Source organism: Manis javanica, chromosome 17 (assembly GCF_040802235.1).
Source record: "Manis javanica isolate MJ-LG chromosome 17, MJ_LKY, whole genome shotgun sequence".
In the NCBI taxonomy this organism is placed as follows: domain Eukaryota; kingdom Metazoa; phylum Chordata; class Mammalia; order Pholidota; family Manidae; genus Manis; species Manis javanica.
Window position 1 is genome coordinate 47,572,187 of NC_133172.1, and position 18,189 is coordinate 47,590,375.

Below are 18,189 nucleotides of genomic sequence, written 5' to 3' on the forward strand. Positions count from 1 at the left end.
TTTGCAGTAAAGGGGAGCAGAGAAATGGAACTGTTGATGGAGTGAGGACGGGATCAAGCAAATTGTGATGGAAGTGATCCAGCAGAGGAAAAATTAATGATGTAGAAGAGAAAAGTGACAAAAGAGAAAAAGTCCTGGGGTGGTCAAGAGGAGTTGGAATCCAGTCCACCAGTAGAGAAATTGGCCTCAGATAGAATCACAGACAATTCATCTCATAACAAAAAGGCAGAGAACTTTTGGGTACAAATATAGGTGAGTTGGTAGATTTAGTGGTGGGATCATGTAGATGTTTTCTTTAACTGCCTCTTTTTTTTTTTTTTCCAGGGAAATAAAGAGATAGTACCTGAGAGAGGTAGGAGGAAGAAAAGAGGAGGAGGGAGGAGAAGGTGTCAGAAGTTTGAGAAGAGAAATGTAAAGTAATTATTTCAGAGAATAGAAGAGTAAATTGACTAGAGTAATGTGTTTGGATAGCTGAACAGGACAAGGGCCAGTTAAGGTCATGAGTTTAAAATGAAGACTGTAAGAAGAGATGCATGTTGTTTTCCAGCCAGTTCCCAAATATAGGCATGAAGAATGTAGACAGTTGGATTTAACCAGACTTGGGGTTTTGTCAGACAGAGGAAAAGAGAAAAAAGATCCTGAGAGTAAGGGGGTATACTAAGGAGAGGTGATTATGACCTTTGGACTCCAGGTGGGGTAAGGATGGAAGTGAGACATAAAAGAGTTGAAGGACAGGTTCATGTCCCAGCCTGTTTCCTTCACAGATCTGTATGCGACAACCCATTTCAACAGTGACCCTGCTCTGCTGTTCAATGTAGAGCAACAATTATCTACCAGCGTCAGTGATTTAGCACCAGTACACGGTTCATTCCCAAACAACTCCATCCTGGGAGACTCTCTTCGAACACTGCTGTTGCCTACTGGGACTTCAGAAAACAGAGAACGTTTGACCAAGAGGTCTCTAAGCCCATCAAGGAGAGAATTCAAGCAGAAGGACAATATCCTTGCCACCCTGATTCCAAAGCATGGTTTCAGAGATGCTACAGGCAGTGAGGCAAGTGTTGGCTTGTTTGTGTTTGTGCAAGAGACATATCAGATCGAATAGAGAATGGGCTTCTGTTGGTGGTGGTGGTGGTGGTTCTGACCAAGAGTGCTACAAATTAAAAGGGATTTTCTGAGGCAGATGGTTAATACTGCCAGGCCGAAGCCTGTGATTCTTCTGCCTTTGGGAAAGTCATTCCCCTCATGCTGCATTTCCTCATTTCTGTCACAGGGAGAAAAGTCCCTAATCTACTTTCAGAGCATAAACAGGGTGGGGAGTACTTTGATAATAAGAAATGGTGGACAACACCTACCACAAAAGGAATACAGAAGTTGCTAGGGGCTCAGGGTTAGCTGAAGAGTGGTCTTTGTAGCAATGATGTTTATGATCTTATCATGTTAACACATTTGCTTGGCCACAAATGGCTAACTTTCTTGAGACCTTTCTTCTAAAAGCATTGCTTTTCTGTCTAGAAATTAAAATTATTCCAGTTTTTTCCTAAAGTAGCAGCAAGCCTCAGATGAGTTAGACTGATTATTCAAGGGATTTTTAGCTAATTGATTCAGAGAATGAATGACAAATCAAGAACCATTCCCACATGTTGGCAGCCGCGCTCAGAAAATAGCGCCCAATGCAGGGCAGCCGGAAGGCCCCGAACTTCCTAATGACAAATCATCCCACACCACTAAACTACATGCTAATTGCGCCTTGGCATAAGGACCAATGAGACCCACCAAATTGTTATGCTAATAAGGCATATGGAGCCGCACCAACCAGGTCAGAGCATGAGAACTATATAAGCAAGCCTCTCCTTCCCCTCTGGGTCCTGCCCAACTCATTTGTTTCACAAAGAGCTGAAGAATAAAGCTTTCTGCAGAAGAATCCTGCTGTTGTTGCGTGCTGTTCTTGCCGGCGAGGACGGGGCGCGCGACACCCACATATACAGTATAATTCATTTTATAAAATTGTAGTATGATAGTGTTGTAAAACAGAAATTTATTCTTCAGTTCTTGCTCAGTAACTAAGTTTTGTCACTGCCTTTGCAGACATCCTTTCATGGAGAATGCCTTCCACTGTCATTTCATCTGTTTGAAAATTAATTTTTTTTCAGGCCTTACTTCCATCCTGAAACCTTCTCTCTTTAGCTAAAGGAACCACAGTTCTCAAGGCATTTTCTTCCTCGAATCCTTTGTCATATGAGTCATCTCATCATTTATTTATTGCTCTGTAGGGAAGCAGGGAATTTGGTCAAAAACAACTATTCTAGTCACTTATTTTTCAGTCATTGAAAATCTTTTCACACATTGGCATGGATGTACAAGCGTTTTGGGTCTTGTTTTTGTTTGACTCTTTAAATACTTTCTATTCAGTTTTCAGAACTTTGGAGGTGGTTATAATTTTTGTGCACCAAAGGGGGCAGTCTTGTGATACTTTCTGGGCTTTTTGGTCCCTTTTTTTCCATTTTCAGCTACGGATGCCTACTTTTCCAGACAAGAGCACTGTGTATTAATGTATTTAGTGTGAGGATACAGCGACTCTATATTAATAAGACATCTTCTAGGAAATTTTTTCATCTCTATTTCATGTAATATTGTTAAAACAGCAAATCTCAGTGCACTTTTCTGGACCACCTTAAAAAGTCCCATTTCTTTCTTTTTATATAACATACATATATATAAAACAAAAGATACATTTTTTTTTATATGGAAAAAAATATAAATATTTTTTTTATTTATATATATTTTTTTATGGAAAGTTCTAAGAGCTACTTGAATATAAATGTAAAAGAAATATACTGTTCAATTTCTAAAAAAGGTGTAAATCAGAAAATTATCAAAAGGAGCATTTAAAAAGTTACAAAAAATAATCTCATGATACACATAATTAAACTGAACATAAATTTGTGATTAGAAAATTTATTTTTAACCAACTGACTTTAGAATCATAGATAAATTATAAAAATTAATTTTTAAAAAGCCATGAGGTATAATTTGCTGAAAATTAAAAGACTTGTAAAAAGTACAGAATTATTCCAGTATCCATAAGCATTATCCTCAACTCTTACCATATTGTGATAAAATGAAAGAAAATACATAAAGGCATATGTAAGATTCCAAGTCATCCATGCAACATATAGGATTACCAATGCATGAAAAACTAAAGACAGTAAATATTCATTTTATGTTTATTATGTATTATCATATAAGCTTATTATGAATTATACTATTAAATTGCTCCCCATTTTATTTTTATTTAAAAAATGTTTTGTAGGTCAAATCTTTTTATATTACATAGCAGAAAATATATTGATCCATGGACGTGGATGTCAAACATTTTTTGTTTTCTTGAAAATCTCTACAGAAAATTATAATAGTACAAACTGCTACCTTTGAGATTATCCTTGAATATGTTATTGTATTTGCCTTATTTAATATTCTATTCAAATCTAAACTGAAAGATGAAACCATCTTGCTTTCTTTTTTTTTTAATGTTAACACTTTAAGTCTGGATTCTTAGTTTCCTTATTGTGTAAGCATGACAATCAGTTGGGGCTTTTTGCTTTTTTTTCTTGAGTCTCTCTCTAGTGACCTGGGCAGTTTTCATGGTTTGCCAGGAAACCATAGTCCCCCAATCTCTGCTAGAACCTCCCATGTGGCCACTGTCCTCAGACAGCTCCTGGAGCTTGTGGATAAGCACTGGAATGGCTCTGGCTCCCTCCTCCTTAACAAGAAGTTCCTTGGTAAGTGCATTCTTAGTTTAGGGTTCAGGCCTTGCTTCTACTCTGTGTTCTGATAAAAGACAGTCAGCCCCCGTAACTTGCAAGGAAAATTGTTCTCATAATCACTTAAAATTTTTCAGTAACACAGTAATTGACAAATCTGTATTTTTCTCATAATCTTCTTCTTCCCTATTTGTTTTTTTGTCAGCACTCTTCCCTCATGTGCCAGTTGTTTTGTTTCTCCTCTGACTTTTGTTTTAGTTTTTTGGTAATATGTAGAGAGACAAGATAAGTAAAATACAGCATGGTCATGTTAATGGTTACAAAAGAATTTTATGATCTTTGGGAAAGTGCCAAAAATTAATACAACAGAAATTGGGTTTGATCATCACAGTTCTGAGATGCTTGTTGAAATGTTATGATTTGAAAAACTTGAATGACCAAATGAACATACAGGAGAAGAAGTCTTGGCACAGTTAGTTACTTATCCCACATTGACCCTTTACTCTCATTTTGTAGGAAATTATTCCCAGAAATCACTCATCAGTGACTAGAGAATACCACAGAGCCCACACTCGTGAGGGTCTGTTGTTTCTCCATAGAGGATGTGGAATATAACTTCTTATCCATCATGAAACGCCTCTTACAGCCACTTAGTAAATTCTTGTTAAAAAGGGGTATCAGATTACCCTATTTGTCTACAAAGCTGGTAGTTATTGACTAGGAATTCTGTACTTTAGCTTTTAAGATTGGCCTGTGTGCTAAATTTGAATTTTTGGCAGGTCCTGCTCGAGATTTGCTTCTGACCTTGGTAGTCCCTGCTCCTTCTCAGCGGTGGTGTCGCTCACATCCTGAAGACACACCAAAAGCCTTCTGTAGGAGGGAGATGGAACTGAAGGAGGCTGGGCAGGTGGTCCCTAGCGACATGGTGCGCCTCTCTCATCTTCCTTTCCTACTCTTCCTTTGCCATAGAAGACAAAGCAGCAAGACTAGAACAGCTCTGTGTCATAAAGATCATCATCGCCATGAACACTTAGGTGGTTCTGAACCGAAATATAGAGAAGCCAGTCTAGGCAAATCAGGAACACAAAGCTCGCTTGGACAGAGACAACTTGGAGGTTCTGCAGGGATGACTCCCCAATCTTAGCCCTAACCCAGTTTCTAAAGAAAGACTTGAAATGAAAAAGAGAGAGAGAGAGGGAGAGTGAAAATGGCTAGGGTCATAATTTTGAGAATTACGGTTTGATTCCAACGAGGGAAAGTATATGTCTCTGTGATTATCTTTCCTCCCTTCTGATAGAGCAGAAACCCTTGACCCAGAGACCACTTCTAGAGCATCAGGCTGCTGGCGCTGGGAGGGGAAGAAGAGACTCATATCCTTAGGCTCCCCCCAACTCCCACCTTTTCTTAACATTAGAGGATTTTCAGACAAGTTCAGTTTCTAGAAACTTAAGATAGATGACTCTGAATTCTGGCCACTTGTCAAAATGGCCACTTGTTCCGCAAGAATAGTGGGTAACCCACAGGAAGGATCGCAACTCTATATGATAAATTAGTTTGCTGCACTCCAGCTATGTTTATCAGTGAATTAAAATTCTAGTGAAAAGTCAAAGAGAGGTGCTGATGACCTTCATTTTATCATTAAACAGAAGAAAGATTCTTTCAGTCTTCTAAAAGTACTCCAAAGAATTTCAGACTCTTAATGTATTTGTATTTTGTTTTCTGATCTAAAGGAAAGTTTGAAGCAAAAACTGGTCAGAGTACTGGAGGAAAACCTCATTTTGTCAGAAAAAATCCAGCATTTGGAGGAAGATGCTGCCACTTCTGTTGTGAGTGGGCACCAGTCGCACACTTATGGTAAGTTCAGGAAAGCAACGTGTGATGTGTCCCAAGACAACTGTTTGTTTTGAGATAACTTGTTTAATAAGCTCATCTAGAGCTCACATGGCTTCCTAAATGGAAAAAATCATCTTTCCTCAGAGTTGTAATGGAGGTGGCTTGAGTTACCAAATGAAGTTCTTTCTCAGTGTAAAGCAAGTACAGATTGTTATTTTTGTCATTATTTTTGAGAATGACACTTGTTTCTTCTGATTATAGCAGGAGATCATGTTTCTTCTAGAAAGTTTGAAAAATAAAAGGAAAACATAACCTCATTACCCAGCAATAACTACCATTAGTGTTTTTGGTATATTTTCTTTCATCATACCCTTATACATATATTTTTAACTCAGCACTTATATTTGTGTCTTGATTTTTAAAAAATAATTTACAATAATAAAAAATAAATTAAAATACAAAATGCATACATTTTAAATTTGATGAGTTTTGACAAATATATACACTCATTTAATTCCACCCCAATCAAAATACAGAAAATTTCTGTTATTCCAGAAAGTTCCCTCAGACCCTTGTGCAGTTTCCCCCACTCTCTACCCTAGGCAATCACCAATCTAGTTTCTACATCTTAAGATTAATTTAACAGCATTGGCATTTCCTGTAATATCACATAAATATGCCATATTTACCTATCTAGTCCTTTATATAGTTGTTTTTAATGATAGTTATTATAAAGTTGTGATATTTATAATATTATAAATAATTCTAAGGAGTTTCCAAACACTCAAAAGACTTGAAATGGAAGAAGACTCTAGAGTGAAAATGCTTCTCTGAGATTGTCTTTCTTTCCTTCTGATGGAGCTGACAGTCCTAATATTTATACTATAATAAATAATGTGGCTATTTATATCTATTATATAACTCTATGTTTACATTTCAGACTTTTCCTAGTAGAAATTCCTAGAAGTAAAATTAGTGGGTCAAAAGATATGGATATTTTTGAGGCACATTGTTACACATTGCCAAATTACTCCCAAGGAAGGTTATTTTGATTTACATTCACATCAGCAATAAGTGTATTTGAATGCCCTTTTCACTCTGCCCTTGCTTACACTGGGTATTTTTCTTTAATTTTTGCCATTGTAATAAGTGAAAAATAATATCCCATTGAATTCTTGATTTGTACTACTTTATTATTAGCATGGTCTAAGCCAGTATTTTAGATAAAGTCTACCCTTGACTTTAAACCTCCAGCTCAGCACCCCTAAGCAAACATGAGCATTTGGATTATATGAAAAACTTGTTTTGGAAGTCACACTGAATTTTCAGAGATGAAGCTTATCACTGTCTGATTCTCAGAAGCCTCAAGGCATCTCCACTCACCTACTCTGAAAATAAGTAGGTGTTTGTTCATGAGATAACTGCTTTCAATCAGCCATGAGGCCTACTATACTGGCTTACTGGGGGTAAATACAGCTATTGCAGCCCTGTTTCCCAGCTTCTAGAACCTTACTACTTTTTTTCCAAAAAAGTCAGCAATATGATCACATGGGAGCTTGTTAGACATTTAGAATATTGAACCTCACTTCAGACCTACCAAATTAGAATCTATTTTTTAATAAGATCCCCAGGTTATTTGTAAGCATATTAAAGTTTTAGATGACTGACTTCCTTAGGACCAGAGTTCCTGTGCTTTTACTCAATCTTTATTGTAGGCAGTGGTAACATATTTGGGAGGCCTAAGTATGAGTGGCTACAAATTCAGCTTCTATAAGTGCTCACTGAGCTATTACTATGTGCCTGACACAGTTCTAGGTGTTTTACAGACTCAGTAGGGAGAGAAAGGCATACATTTACAAACTAAAATAGAAAATACAGAGAGACCTAATATTTGTGCCTATGCTAAATGATGACGTGTCTCATTAAATTCTCATAACAGTGCTATAGGCAGGGTGATTAGCTCTAGTAACTCAGAAAAGTGAACTAACATGCAATATTAAGTGGTTGAATTTTAATTCAGATCTCTCCATTGCCACCATATCTGTTATCTCTAAGGGAGGGAATGGGAATTGTGTGTGGAGGTGGGTGCAGTGGGGCCCCCAATTCTTTGGGATGTCCACCTGACTACCTAAGCTCTGTTCAAAGACTAGCCTCTTGGAATCCTGCTCACCCCTGGCTATTGAAACCTTTGTAGATGATCTTCTGTGCAAAAACCAACAGCTGAACATGCAGGTGGCTTGCCTAAACCAGGAGCTTGCCCAGCTGAAAAAGCTGGAGGAGACAGTGACCCTCCTTCATGAAAGTCAGAGGTAGGAGAGGGTCTGTCTAGCTGGCTTCTGGAAGCAGATGCTTACTTTCCTTTATCTCCTCTGTTTTACTGGGCAAGTTAATATCTATATACTTTTCAAATTAACTCCATTCTGTGTGTAAACCTTCTGTATCTAGGCCAGTTAGCTCTGGGACCAAAGTACTGCTTTCTAGAACACACCAGGGACTAAATGTCTTTGCTGACATTGGTTGGTTGCAACACCTCAGTAATAAGTAGTTTCTCTCTGGATCCAACAGGACCTTTCTTTGAGTCAGTTAACTTTCTTGATCACTATGTACCTCTAAAATCAGGAAAATGCCTGCCTGCTCTTGGTCACAGAAGAGATGTGCAGCCCTCAGAGAGAGTGAGTGATAGGGGAAGAATCCAGTGTACTTGTTCTGAGAAACTCAGTACCACCAGCCTCAACAAAAAACTGTACCCTCAGTATGCAGGCTACACAAACCAGAAGAGGCCTCAAGACTGTCGGTATATTTAGAGAAGCCCTTGACATTTTGGTTTGCCAAACACCTTTACTAGGACTTCCAATGAAGTTTAAAAATAAGAACCCCATCCCCAAACCTTCAGCCCCTGATTTTACTTCCTGATTTTCCTTGGAATAGCTTCATATTCAGAGGATTAAACCCAGATCCACTCTGGATGGCTTTTTTTAAAAAAACTTTTCATTATATTTCAAACATAAAAGTAGAGCAAGCAACATAAAGTCATGGTTCTCAAATTTGGCTGTGCATCAGAATCGCCTGAAAAACTTACTAAAATGCAGATTGCTGGGCCACAGCCCCCAGAATGTCTGATTCAGCACATCTGGGCTGGGAACTGAGAATTTGCAATTCTAATACGTTTCCACTGGGGCTGTTGGTGCTAGTCTGGGGACCACACATCGAGAACATTAAGGTATGTCTCTGTAGTGATATACTGTCAAACTGCTGTGTTTTAAAGTAACTTGAAATAATTCCTTTGTGGGTTGTTAATTGAATTGTCAATATAAAGGTTTGATTTGTTTCATTTTGCTTTTGATTGATAGGGAATGTTTTAATTATTTTGATTTAATCTTGTTTTATAATTTTGTAAAACATTTACATGGTCCCAAAATCAATCTACAAAATAAAATAAATTCAGACAAATTTGGCTTCCTTATCTGTCTCTATTCTTCCCTCCTACTAGCCTCCCATTGTAGGTGTGGGTATGCATTTGTATTCCACTCTATTACATAAAAAGAGGCATAATGTTGCTTTAACATTTTATCTTAGAAATCAGTTCACAGCAGTGCATAGAGTTCTCATTCCTTTTTATAGCCTCATAAGACTTAATTATGTGTTTAATCAGTCTTCTATTAATGAACATTTAGGTTGACAGTATTCTGTTGTTACAAATAGTGCTACAGTGAGTAGCATTGGGCATGCTTTTTTTTTTTTTTTTGGTCAGTCTCTGATGGCTTTCAGCATTTCATGGTAATATAGAGTCCAAGAATATAGCCATGAGTACACCATTAGTTAATTGCAAAGGCAGGATAGATTAGAAGAAGTAGAAATTAAGATTTGGAGATAGAAATTGGAGGCCTGGTCAGGTGCCAATCTCGCATTGCTTCTACTTACCTCATCGAAAGTGCTTTGGAAATAATAGAACAATCACTATATAAAATGTGAACTATGTTATTGCTACAGTCAGTCAGGAACACAATCAAACAATTGTAATGAATAAGACACTGTTGGTCTGGTTTTAAAATAACCACTCATGAATCGGACAGTTCTTTCTATTTAAAGATGTTACTTCATTTTACATTTGTCTAGCAAACATTTCAGGTCTTAATGACATCTACTTTGCTTTTATGATTTCATGATGGCCTTTTCCCCTGTGCCTCAGATCCCTGGTGATAACTAATGAGTATCTGCTGCAGCAGCTGAATAAAGAGCAAAAAGGTTATTCCAGGAAAGCACTCCTGCCTCCTGAAAAGAGTCATCGTTTGGAGAGATCATCACCCTTTGGGAAAAGCATGCTGTCTTCCTCCTCACCAGTGGCACATGACATGGGTCAGTATGTAATACAGAGTGTCTCAGACTGTTCCAGAGCCTAGTTTATGGAGCTAGCTAGCACTAAACCCCTCCCTGCAGCTCACCTCTCGACCCTAGGGGACTCTGTCATTGCCACCGGTAAGGTGGTATTTACCTACAAGATTAAGAAAAAATCTTATTACATTATATTGGTCCTTCCTTTTATTTATTTTTATCTCCTCCCATCAAGTCATTCTTTCTGCCCACAGAAATAGTGGGCACTTAGTCCTAGGCATTGTATTACATGGAAACATTTGGCTGAAAATGTCAAAAAGGAAAAACTACTCAACATTTTTCCCAAGTATTGCTTGAACCTGTGTGGTTAAAAAAGGAGGTTAAAAAAGAATATCCATGGCCAGGTATGTTTGTGTTAGAAGAAACTTAAGAGAATCCATATTGATTCATTCATCAAACATCTTTTGGGTTTCCTCCCACCGTAGTATAAAAGTGATATCTGGTGACTGCGCCAGGCAACAGTTTAGCCAGGGAGAAATGCAAAATGTCATGTGATAGAGCTCAAAGCTTGGTATTGGTACCAAACAGATCAGAATAAAAGCCTAAAGGTGCCCTGGAAAGAGAGAGAGTAGGTATTTCCTTCTCTGGGGAATTGGAGAAGGTGCCAGTGAGAACATGTTTGAGTGGAAGCTTGCAGAATGAAGACAATGGTAGCAGGTAGTGGAGGTGCAGAGCCTCCCAGGCCAAGAGCGCAGAGTAGAAGATTCTGGAGATCCCAGAGAGATCGAAGGGCAGGGAAGATATTAGGTCATGGTACCATGAGAGTATATAACTGGGGGACCTGTTATAACCTGGGGGTGTAGTGTCAGGAAAATATCCCCTAAAGAAAAGATCTTTCAGCTGAGACCTGAAGAATGAATAGGAGGTCACCAGGCAAAGCAAAAAGCCATGAAATGGGAAGGAACATGGTTCATTTAGGGAACTGAGGAGCTGAGAGGAGATAAATAGGAGCTAAGTTATACGGCTCCTTGAAGACTTTAGGTTGGGAAGGCAAAGGAGTGGCAGAGTTGTGTTTGAAAAGCTTTCTCTATAAGAATGGTTTGATGGCCTAGGGAGGACCAGAGAGGAGCTGGAGGGATGAGAGAGAAGGCTCTTGCAGTGCAGAACAGAGATGTGGTTTCTGAATCTTAGCTTTGGGCTCAGCATCGGCTTTACATATGAGTACCCTGTGTTTCAGGAGAAGACACAATCTCTCTTTTAATCCTGATGGATTATTTGAAAATCTATGGGAAAAGATAATAAAAGTGGCTCTGTATATATTTCTGCTTCAGGGTTGCCACAGAGTGTGTAAAGGGCAAAGGACTGTCAAACTAATGCCATGTTTCATCTTCAGGGTCATGTCAGAGAGAGAGGCCAGGTGGAAAGATTAGACACATATTTGCTCCCCTGACCCAGGTGCTGTGTAGGGAAGGACAGCTATTGCCATAATAGTAAGACATGAAGATCACATCTAAGATCACACATTTCTAAGTTATAAATAAAATCCACAGACCTCTGGATTTTATGTGGGTTCCCAAAAGGAGCATATACAAAAGATCCATGTTTCTTTGAGCTGCATGTCTCTCTGAAGGAGCTAGAGAGTGAGCTCATGCTCTCTGGAAATGTCAGTAAGAACAGCAGTTGCCCACCCCCTGCCAATTTCCTGGGCTTGTCTTGGCCCCATTGAGGGTCTAAGCCCTGCCCAGGGAGGGTAGCCTTGGCCAGTATACTTGCAGCCCCGAATTGTCATATTTCAGGGTCCCAGCCCAGGGTACAGGCCAACTTACTGGACAAGAGGGGAAAATAACGTTATTTGTTCCTACAACACCCCCCCGCCACTTCCTTCTCCTATGAATATCTGATAATGCCAGCCCTACAACCTATTCAGGGTACCTGTAAGGATGAGCAAGAAGCCTGACCCAGACTAGTCACCTTCCACCCCATTTTCTATTATCACTGAAAAGTGGCTAGCCCTACCCTAGGCCAGAACCTCTCTAGGGTTGCTAGCCACTCCTGGGAAAGTTGGCTGTGTTTCTGGTTTTTCCTGGGTAGCCCTTGGTCCAGAGGACAGGTGTAGGGATTTGTGGAGTCAAGAGAAAGACCAAAGAGTTGTTACCCTGTGGGGCTAAGTGGGCTCAACATGGATGCTAGGGCCCATGAAACAAGTAGAAAGTAAGTGGAGAAGAATTTGTTACCCTAGACCTGGCACTATTGGGAGAAAGAAGGAAACAGGGCTGGGATGGAAACTGGGTCCTCAGGGATGTTCTGCGCCCAAAAGGAGAGGCAGGGCCACTCTGACAGGTTTGGCCTTCCCACCAGCTATACACAGAGGGTTTTAACGGCTCCATTCCACAGATCCTAACCTCTCATCTTACCCACCTGGCTTTGCTAGCAAGAGTACCCAAAGCTTTCCACCACCAGGAGGCTGTGGGGGATGAAGTGATAACTGAAGGGCTTAAGTGGTGTTGTTGGTCCATTGCTGCCATGTACCAAATCCTGCTAGACCCATCAGTCTTTAAGAATCTTCCTGACTCTGGGCTGGCCTTGATTTCCCTCAGTCTGTACTTTTCAAGAAGAAGGAGCGCTTTATTCTTACAATGTGGAGTTTTGGGACTCAGCCAATTCTCTCTCTGGGCTCCTTTAACACTACATAGCCAGTCCTGGAGGGGCTGAGCTGCTGCTGTCCTATACACTGGATGGTACTCTCACCTAGGCTTAATAGCAGAATAGCCTGGACCAGTTTGCAATACAGTTAAACACTTTCACTCTGAGGATATTTTAGTAAGTGAATGCCAGAAGGATTCGGGTTCTACTCCTATTATGCTCTTTTAAGTAAGCTTGCATGCAGTTCAAACAAATCCGCCAAGGCTGGAGGAATCATTCCTCTCACTGTTTGCTGATGGGAGAAGTAGAGGTCTTTGAAACTCTTCCCTGGGCGATGTAAGGCAAGACAGTAGGAGCCCACAGCTGTCAGCTGTTAGGCAGAGCTCTGCCGTGCCTAGGCGCTGATCTTACCCTCTAATTCCCACGTCACCTTCCCAGCATTCCTGTCCTGGACTACACAATTCCTCTACACCCCAACTCCAAGTGAAGTTGGGCTCAAGGGAGTACGGGGCCTCCTGGGGCAGGGACATCCCAGAACAACCTGTGAGTTGAGGGAATAAACAGTTTTGCTGCTTTGCCTTGTTACCTGGGTTGGGAAAGAAGGTATTTGTGTGTCTGTGTGCTTCTTAAGCCCTTTCTAGCACCCCTGGGAGCTGCCCTTTCCTGGGCAGGCCCTAAGTCCCACCCAGCCTGCTTATCAGCAGAAAGGAAGGAGAATTGGTCCCCAAGCCTTGGGTTTAGGAATAGCTCTGCAATAACACCCAGAGCCTCAGGAGAAAAAGCTGATCCAGAAACTCCCAGGAGTCCTCAGGACTAGAGTCCCCCACCCATCTCCCAACCTGGGATGTTGAACAGATATGAGAGAATCAGCTAGAAGAGGTCCCTTCACTGTTGGATGCCTGGCTCACATGCCAGAGGCTGGTGTAGGGTACCAGGCACTATCACTGGCCATCCACCTCCATTTTGGAAATCAGTACTGGGGCTTGCTGGCCTGGGAGACAAGAGGCATGGTTCCGGTCTCTGTTCTGCAGAAGACCCTTCAGTCTCTAGGTCTCAATTTTCTCAGCTATAAAATCAGGAAGTTGAACTTTCTAAGTGCTAAGGTTTTTCTTGGTCCAGCATTTTCTGATATTCTGAGTTAGAGCCCAAAATGACTGGCCTTGGTAGCCCCCTGGAGCAGGGGCCTGTCAGCAGGCTTAGAGCTGAGGCCCGTAGCACTGGGTCCCTGCCAACTTGCCTATGCCAAGTCTGCTGTCTCATCCCACCTGGCTGTAAAAGTAGAGAGGCTAAGACGGAGGCCCTAATTGCAGGAAGGCAAGGTGTCATGTTAGGACCCTGGGTCAGGGCTGAGTTAAAAGGCTTTGAATTTCTCCAAGGAGCATCCTCAGGCAGTCTGGTTCTGCTGATGGAAAGAGCTTGGTATGTTTCTTTTTTTCGGCAGGGCTACCAGTGGAAGGATCCGCAGTGTGATACACAGGGGGATGATAAAACGGAGAGGTCAGTGTGGTATGAATACCATTATCTCTGTTGTCATATTCCCAGCCAGGCCATATTGGTACAAAAAATGCCTTTATTGAGGTCTGGGTAAGAATTAGGCACTTGGCCAGAGCAGCAGTTTAAATATGAGGCAAGCAAGGCAGGGGTTAGCCATGCCTGGGGCTAGGTTAGGGCAGTGAGAATAGAGGCACAGACTCTCCCCAGATGGATGGAAGTCAGGGAGGAAAGAGGAAAAGGAAGGGGACACAGAGCAGTCTGGGCCAGAGGCCTGGTGGGCTGGCCCCATGGGGCTGGGCAACAAGCACTGGGTCGCAGATCCAACAGGGAGGGAGGGGACCGGGCTCTCTTGCTCCACATGCCCCTTAGGCCCAGGCCTGAGCCTCTTCCAGGGGCAGCCAGGCCTCATTTCTTCACCTTGGCATCATAGGTGCCTGCATTCTTGTAGGCACTCACATAGCCACTGTCATCCAGTATGTCCTGCCGTCCAGCAATGCCCTTGCCCTTGCCGCTCTCATCAAAACGCTCCTTGTGGGAACCCGTGTACTTGCTGGTGTCGGTCAGCCGTTCCACAGCACCCCCTGCTTTTGCTTTCTGTTAGGACACAGTTTCCCCAGAGGCACCTGATTAGGGAGCCCAGCCCTTCCACTCCCAGCTGAGATTCCCAAAATCACTCTAAATGGCCACCCAATATCAGCAGGGCACTTACAGTGACGCCCACATTGGCTGGTTCCTTGCCTGCCACCAGCTGGCAGATGGCATCAAAGGCCTCCTCCTTGCTCTTCCCCTTGAATCGCTTGGTTGCCAGCTCTTCTAGGGCCTTCTTGAACTCCTCATAATTGATGACCCGAGCAGACTTCCCCCTGCCAGGTATGTGGGTACCAAGAGTTTCCCTCGCTTCTCCATGTCACCCCTGGTTCCAGCCCCCCAATTCCCCACCTTCTGGGAATATCAGAGGCAGGGACTGCCAGGGCTCACTTGACTTTGGAGAAGACGATATCGACATCGGTTCCTGTCACGACCTTCCCATCAGCCACCTTGCAGTCCTTACACAGCTTGGCCCAGTTCTTGCCATTCATCTCTTGCCCACTGGCCTTGGGGTCACCATGGATGGCAAACTTGCGGAAGCTCTCCTCCAGTCCAGCCATGTCTGTGCTCGCTGCCATGCCACCCTGTAGGGACCCATCTCAGTCACCTCCCAGCCAAGCTATCCCCAACAACCCCCTCTCCCCAGCGCACAGAACATCACTGCCTCTAACTTAAAACCCGTTAGGTGGGAACTCCTGCCACATACCTTAAGAGTTGGAGATTGAGCTGCCTGGGGAAAGGGACCAGCACTTGGTGTCTCCCTGGGTCCCAGAGCCTTGAAGAAGAGCCCCAAGAGGAAAGGTCCTGTCACTTAAGGCCAGTCCTGGCTAAGAGTGGAGTTCAGAAGATGAAATCATAATGCCCACACCAAGCTGGGAACAGAGTGGCACTGTCCAGAAAGATTATGAGGGCAGCAGCTGGGGCCGTGGCTTTGTCTGGCCCTGGCACAAGGCCTGCTTGGGTGGAAGTGAGGGTGGCAGAGCAGGCCCCCATCCCTGGGAGTTCCACACCAAGCTGGGTCAGGGCCAGGCCAGGCTGCTGGTTGGGCAGGTATTTCAGTGACGACTGTGTCTGTCAGAGTCATGAAGACACAGCAAGACCCAGCCCAGGCTGAGGAGGAAGCCAGAGGATGGATAGGGGTGCATGCCCTAGGCAGGGGTGCAGCTGGCCCAGCCGGCACCTTGTTACTGTTTGCTGTTAAACAAAAACATGAGGGGAGCAGGAGCTTGGGGCTGGCCTGGCCACAGTTTGTGAAGCCTGGAGACAGTTGCTAAGGGTGGGTGGTGCTGCTTGGAGAATGTTGCTAAGGGCAGGATGGTGTCAGGGTGGCTCAGGGAGAAGCTCACAGTGCTGCTAGGCTGGGCTGGGCTGGGCAACAGGGGCCCACGGGTGGGGCCCACCAGCACTCCCAGTGCCTGGGGCACAACTGTGGCCTCCTGGCCCCTCGCCACCTGTTGGGGCTGTAACTTCCCAGTCTGAATTAGAGGAGGAGCACAAAATGGGTGGGATATGAACTCCCAGAGGCATGTTGGCAGGTGGGATTCTGGCCTTGGCCCTGTAATCCTCACACCTCCACCATTCACTGAAGCACAGTTCCCCAGCGTCTACACCTTCAGCCCTTCATGGAGGATACCCTGGCCACACCTTGCGCACTGCCACACCAGACTACACTCCCACAGCAGTATGCACTCAGCCCTGGCCCTTCATACCCTCAGGCTTTTACCCCTGACCACACCCGTAACCATCCCTTCAGCATCTAATCCTGACATATACCAGCAGTCCTGCACTAGGCCCCCCGATAATACCTTCAGCCCTGCCCTAAAGGGTCCCCCACATCCCACAGACCCCACTGCAGTCCTCTGACCACACCCACAACCCTGCACATGTAACACAGCCAGATACTGAGGCCTCCCTGACCACAGCTTCAGCCCCGCACTACAGTCCAGGGACTGGAGCCCCTTGTCCACTCACCCACAGCCCATACTGAGACCCCTAACCAGAGCTTCACAACTCACAACACACTTGCAGTCGCTGATCACACCTTCACCACCCCCACTTGTCCACACATGCACAGCCTCCTAGCCACACTCTTAGCCCTGCACTGAAGCCCCCCAGTGTCCACATCCAGGTATTTCCAGACTCCCAGGTACTATGCTAAGAACTCCTGTGATAAGAAACCCTTGTGCACAACCACCTCCTCCACTGCAGCTTCCTGACCACACCCTAATCATGTCCTCAGCAACCATCTTCTACCTCAGTCTTTTATGTGAGGGCCTCCGGTGACCATGGCCTGTGTCCCTGCTCACCAGTACTACCCCTTCCAATTACTATTGGCTTTAACTGAAAATCCTCCCCCAGTAACCATTCTCACCCATCCCTGAGTTGCAGTTTCTGGGACTGGGAGCACCTACAGCTCCTACACTGCAACAAGTCTCTGGGCCCACAATCCCAGTCCACACTGCACTCCCCTTCCCTCTCCCTACACTGCAACCCCCCATGGAGGCCCCAAGACACCTGCACTTGGTTCACCAAGGGCAAAGTCTGGGGGAGCTTGCATGCCACAGGATGCTTGTCCCAGGGTGCTGGCAGGATCCTGCATGCAATGCTCACTCCTGTTTGTGGAAGATGGATTCTCGGTAATTTCAAGGCTCATCAGGTGTAGTCAAGTCGCAGGCCATATTCCCAGGGTTCTGCAGGCCATGGATGGAGCCGCCAGGCCCGTGAACTGCGGCCACCAGCTCGCTCCCTCTGGGACAGCTGGAGTCATCAATCAACCGAGCAAGAAGATGGGGGTGGGGGTAGGGGGGAATGCTTGGGGCCCAGGGCAGGCCTTTCAGCTGACGTCCTCAGCTCAGTACAATCCGGAGTTGGGACCCTTTCCAGACCGCTCCCACCCCACCCCTTCCCTATCGTGCAGGATACTCATTAGGGTAGCGGGCGCCCGCATCTCCTACCGGCTTCTACCTCGTGGCTGCGCGTTCGATGGACAGAAGGACGCAAGAATGGACTGACGGACGTGAGATCAGCCGGCTCCACAGCTCTGCTCCCTGCCGGTTCTGGGGCGGGACTGCAGTCCGGGCGGTTCCGCCGTATTATCCCCTGTTTCTCCGTCTCCATAGAGACGGCGAGTCCCACCCCCAGGGCGGTCTCAACGGGAGAGTGACCAAGGTCACGCTGGCTCCTCCTACTGGCCCTGCCTCCTCCACGCTCCGCGGGGGCGGGGCTGCTGAGAAAACCTGATCCTGTGGATCTCGGGGCTGCTCCACCGCCTTCGAGCCCGGAGATACCAGCCATCTGTAGTTCTGGATGTCCTCGGATGACCCCTTAACGGGAAAACAGCCCCTTACCCTGGGCCCAAAGTTCAAAGCAGGCTCCCGCCTCCAGGGTAGATCCAAGTTAGCTGAGCGGCAAACGAAGTCCGTTTGACAGCTGGCTGTGGGGGAGGGGCAGAAGAGCGGGAAGCTCCCTCCCTTCAGTGACAGTGGGGTCTAGAGCTGGCTCAAGACCACAGCTCTCCAGGTAAACTGTGGCATCC

At 44.4% G+C, this 18,189-nt stretch overlaps 2 protein-coding genes across 10 annotated transcripts in view; one reads left to right on the forward strand and one right to left on the reverse strand.

Moving 5' to 3' along the window:
• LRRC36 (leucine rich repeat containing 36) overlaps positions 1 to 14,007 on the forward strand; it is a 63,011-nt gene extending 49,004 nt beyond the window's left edge. The window contains 7 exon segments of the mRNA XM_017649248.3: positions 765 to 1,054; positions 3,617 to 3,782; positions 4,544 to 4,689; positions 5,495 to 5,618; positions 7,792 to 7,906; positions 9,787 to 9,984; positions 9,986 to 14,007. Coding sequence (XP_017504737.2) covers positions 765 to 1,054; positions 3,617 to 3,782; positions 4,544 to 4,689; positions 5,495 to 5,618; positions 7,792 to 7,906; positions 9,787 to 9,984; positions 9,986 to 10,010 — 1,064 coding nt within the window. The 3' untranslated portion in view covers positions 10,011 to 14,007.
• Positions 14,008 to 14,124: 117 nt separating this feature from the next.
• TPPP3 (tubulin polymerization promoting protein family member 3) lies at positions 14,125 to 17,883 on the reverse strand. 9 transcript variants are annotated; one of them, XM_037025480.2, is made up of 6 exons: positions 17,609 to 17,751; positions 17,265 to 17,411; positions 15,361 to 15,429; positions 15,045 to 15,238; positions 14,776 to 14,929; positions 14,125 to 14,660 (listed from the first exon to the last, which is right to left on the reverse strand). In XM_037025480.2, exons 4-6 carry the CDS (start codon positions 15,230 to 15,232, stop codon positions 14,472 to 14,474), a joined length of 531 nt encoding a protein of 176 aa, XP_036881375.1. In that variant the 5' UTR covers positions 15,233 to 15,238; positions 15,361 to 15,429; positions 17,265 to 17,411; positions 17,609 to 17,751; the 3' UTR covers positions 14,125 to 14,471. The 9 variants fall into 9 exon arrangements, with proteins under 9 accessions (XP_036881375.1, XP_036881369.1, XP_036881366.1 ...); XM_037025474.2 differs by having other exon boundaries at positions 15,361 to 15,481; XM_037025471.2 differs by lacking the exon at positions 17,265 to 17,411 and having other exon boundaries at positions 17,619 to 17,880.
• Between the last annotated feature and the right edge of the window lie 306 nt (positions 17,884 to 18,189).